At 35.1% G+C, this 2,816-nt stretch overlaps 1 protein-coding gene across 1 annotated transcript; it reads right to left on the reverse strand.

Annotated features, from left to right (window-relative positions):
• Positions 1-1,714: 1,714 nt before the first annotated feature.
• On the reverse strand, positions 1,715-2,170 carry LOC116108026. The gene has a single exon (XM_031394309.1). The coding sequence runs from the start codon at positions 2,168-2,170 to the stop codon at positions 1,715-1,717; it is 456 nt and encodes a 151-aa protein (XP_031250169.1).
• Between the last annotated feature and the right edge of the window lie 646 nt (positions 2,171-2,816).

A 2,816-nucleotide genomic window follows, 5' to 3' on the forward strand; every position in this document is an offset into this window, starting at 1 on the left:
AGATCCGTGGCTGATCTGGCCGGAAAGGGCCAGATCTACTGCCAGATCTGGCCGTCGACGCGGCAGATGGAGTTTTGCGGCGTCGACGGCCAGATCTAGCCGTAGATCTGGCCTTTTCCGACCAGATCAGCCACGGATCTGGCCGAAAAAGGCCAGATCGATGCGTCACGACACAGATCCAACGGGTCTGTGTCGTAACGCAACTTTCCGACCAGATTTCGACGGTGGTGGCCAGAATCTGGCACTGCAGGTGGTGGGGGTGTTTTGATTATTTTACAAAATTTTTATATATTGAGGTATTTAGTTAAATTTGTAAACTTAGGAGGTTTTTTAGAAATTTATAAAAAACTAAAATTCAAACCTTTAAGGGTATTTACCATCTCAACAAATGTTGTGGCAATTGAGATTTTTTTGATGTCTGAAATGAGTGTCACATCATTTAAATTATTAAATTTATATAAATTATTTAAAGGACGAGTATGTAAAGAATTGAAAGAAGTTTACAAATTTTTATCTTTTCGACAACAGTAATTTTTCCCAGTAGAGAATTGAGATCTATGTACATATTCTATTTGAACTTGTAGACTTTTAGAAAACTTTTAATTCTGTAGCCGTGTCAAACTTCTACCCTAATTTAATATATTTATTTTTATATCATTGAAACTGATCATGGTTGCATAATACGTTCTCTCTTTATTTTCACTGTCAACTCTACGTGCTTAGTAAAAACATTATTGTTGTAGATTTTCACAAATGTACGAAATCGTAAAAATAATAAAGTGTATAAATATAGATATCGAATCCAAGAGAATTACTATTATCAATTACCAATTAAATTATCTTATTACTATTTGATCAATCCAAATTGTATCAAGGAAAACCTAAATTAAATAAAATTAATAATTGAAATTAAAAATAGAACAATTAAAATAATCCTTTGGGTAAAAATAAGATGACTAGTCATGGGGCATAGACTTCACACCAACTCTTACTCATATGTATCGATCACTTATGTTAATTTTATTAAGCTCTTCCTACATGTCAAACTCCCTAAATTTCTAATAAATTTCTGTCGAACAATTATCGAATTAACTCTTAATTACTAGTTCAAATTATCTCTAATCAGATTTAAGCAATTGAAGATCATTATGCTCTACGGAGTTTACCAAAACCTCACAAATCGCGATAACTTATCTCTAACGTTCGCTTAACCTATGGTTTTACTACTGTAGACCAACTAAATATCATCTCTCGATCTCAACCTAGTCCATTAGTTCATTCAATTCTTAGGCCCTTAAGAATCAAAAGCGTTAGGTATAATAGTAAAACTTAGGAAGAATTCTTAATAAAAATAAGCAAGCAAAAATCAATACATAATCAAGAGATTGGGCTATATCTTAGCCCTAGAGAATAAATTTAGTTCATAATAAATATGAAAGAAACAATCATCTTTATTAAAACAATCATCATGAGTTTATAAGAAAAGAACAAGAAAAACTTCTCTATGTTGTAAATCAAAGCTCCAAAACTTCTGTTACTTCTCTTCTCTGCAGATTTTTCTCCTCTTCTTCTCCCCAAGGAATCCCCTAAATAATGGTAAAAGACTTCTATTTATATCCCACAAGGGTTAGGGTTTTATTTTTCTTAATTCTATTTGGTTTTGGACTCTTAACCCTATTTTCCTACCTAAAAATGGATATCAAAATTGTTTAATCTAATTCTTGAGGATGTTGAGAAGGGGCACTCGCGTTCTGATCAATCGCCTAGACAAGCACTCAAGTCCTTCTTCAAGATCTTGAATGTTGTATTCCAATTCTTTAAGCTGGTTTAGAACATGAGAGATATCAGATTTGCTTGTCTTTTGACTAATGATGGTAGACAATGCAGCATCCACCTTTTCGAACTCATTTATGTCTGCTTCATCTTCCTCATATGCAATTCTTTTTGGTTGCATTAGCTTGGAAACTAATGACCAGCTGCTTAGCTTTGATGGAGTCCTTGGCCCTGAGATAAAGGACAACAAGGATTCGGTCACAGTGAAAGTGATTGCTTCAACCTCACTTAACATGCTGATTGTGGCCTTAGTCTCGTTTTTCTCATTGATTGCAGAGGCGCATTTGTTTTGCATGACCTTTAGATTCACCAAGGCCTTCTGGGTTGCCTTTTTCATTGCTTTCCTGGAGGTTTGTTGGTTTCAGCCGGAGAACATTAAGAGAGAGAGAGAGAGAAGCAAAATAGAGCACCCCAAATGTTTGCAAAAAGGTTATGAACTTTTTATTAAAAAAGACCATATATAACTCATATCCACTCTCTGCTAATTACACCAACTACAGCAGAAGTTACAACTTTCAAATTCAAATTTCAACACAACATTACAGTAAAATTACTTCTAATGAACTTACTTAAATACCCTTTAAACAACAAGATAACCAATTACACAAAAACTCTCCGATGCACGATAAGTCATTGCTGCATGAAACATTCTACATTTTCCAAAAACACAATCCAGCAGACTTGAGCATTTGATGCATTTCCAGCAAAGCATCACGGCATCAACACTCCCCCTTGATGCATTTGCTGGAAACACCAAGTTTGAGTCTAAGTTCCTCAAACTTGGCTTTAGGCAAACTCTTAGTCATGATATCTGCAATCTGATCCACACCTCGGCAGTGCACAAAGTCACTTCCCCATCATTTTCAGCCTCCTTAACTGCATGAAATTTAATCTTAATATGTTTGGTCCTGCCGTGGAGAACTGGATTCTTTGCCATTGCCACTGCTGATTGATTATCACACAATATTGGTGTTGGCCTAACT

The sequence above is a fragment of the Pistacia vera genome, unplaced genomic scaffold (assembly GCF_008641045.1).
Source record: "Pistacia vera cultivar Batoury unplaced genomic scaffold, PisVer_v2 Contig551, whole genome shotgun sequence".
In the NCBI taxonomy this organism is placed as follows: domain Eukaryota; kingdom Viridiplantae; phylum Streptophyta; class Magnoliopsida; order Sapindales; family Anacardiaceae; genus Pistacia; species Pistacia vera.

What these genes read in the sequence shown, in the direction of transcription:
- LOC116108026 (XM_031394309.1), bottom strand. Translation starts at nt 2,170, where the DNA reads ATGAAAAAGGCAACCCAGAAGGCCTTGGTGAATCTAAAGGTCATGCAA.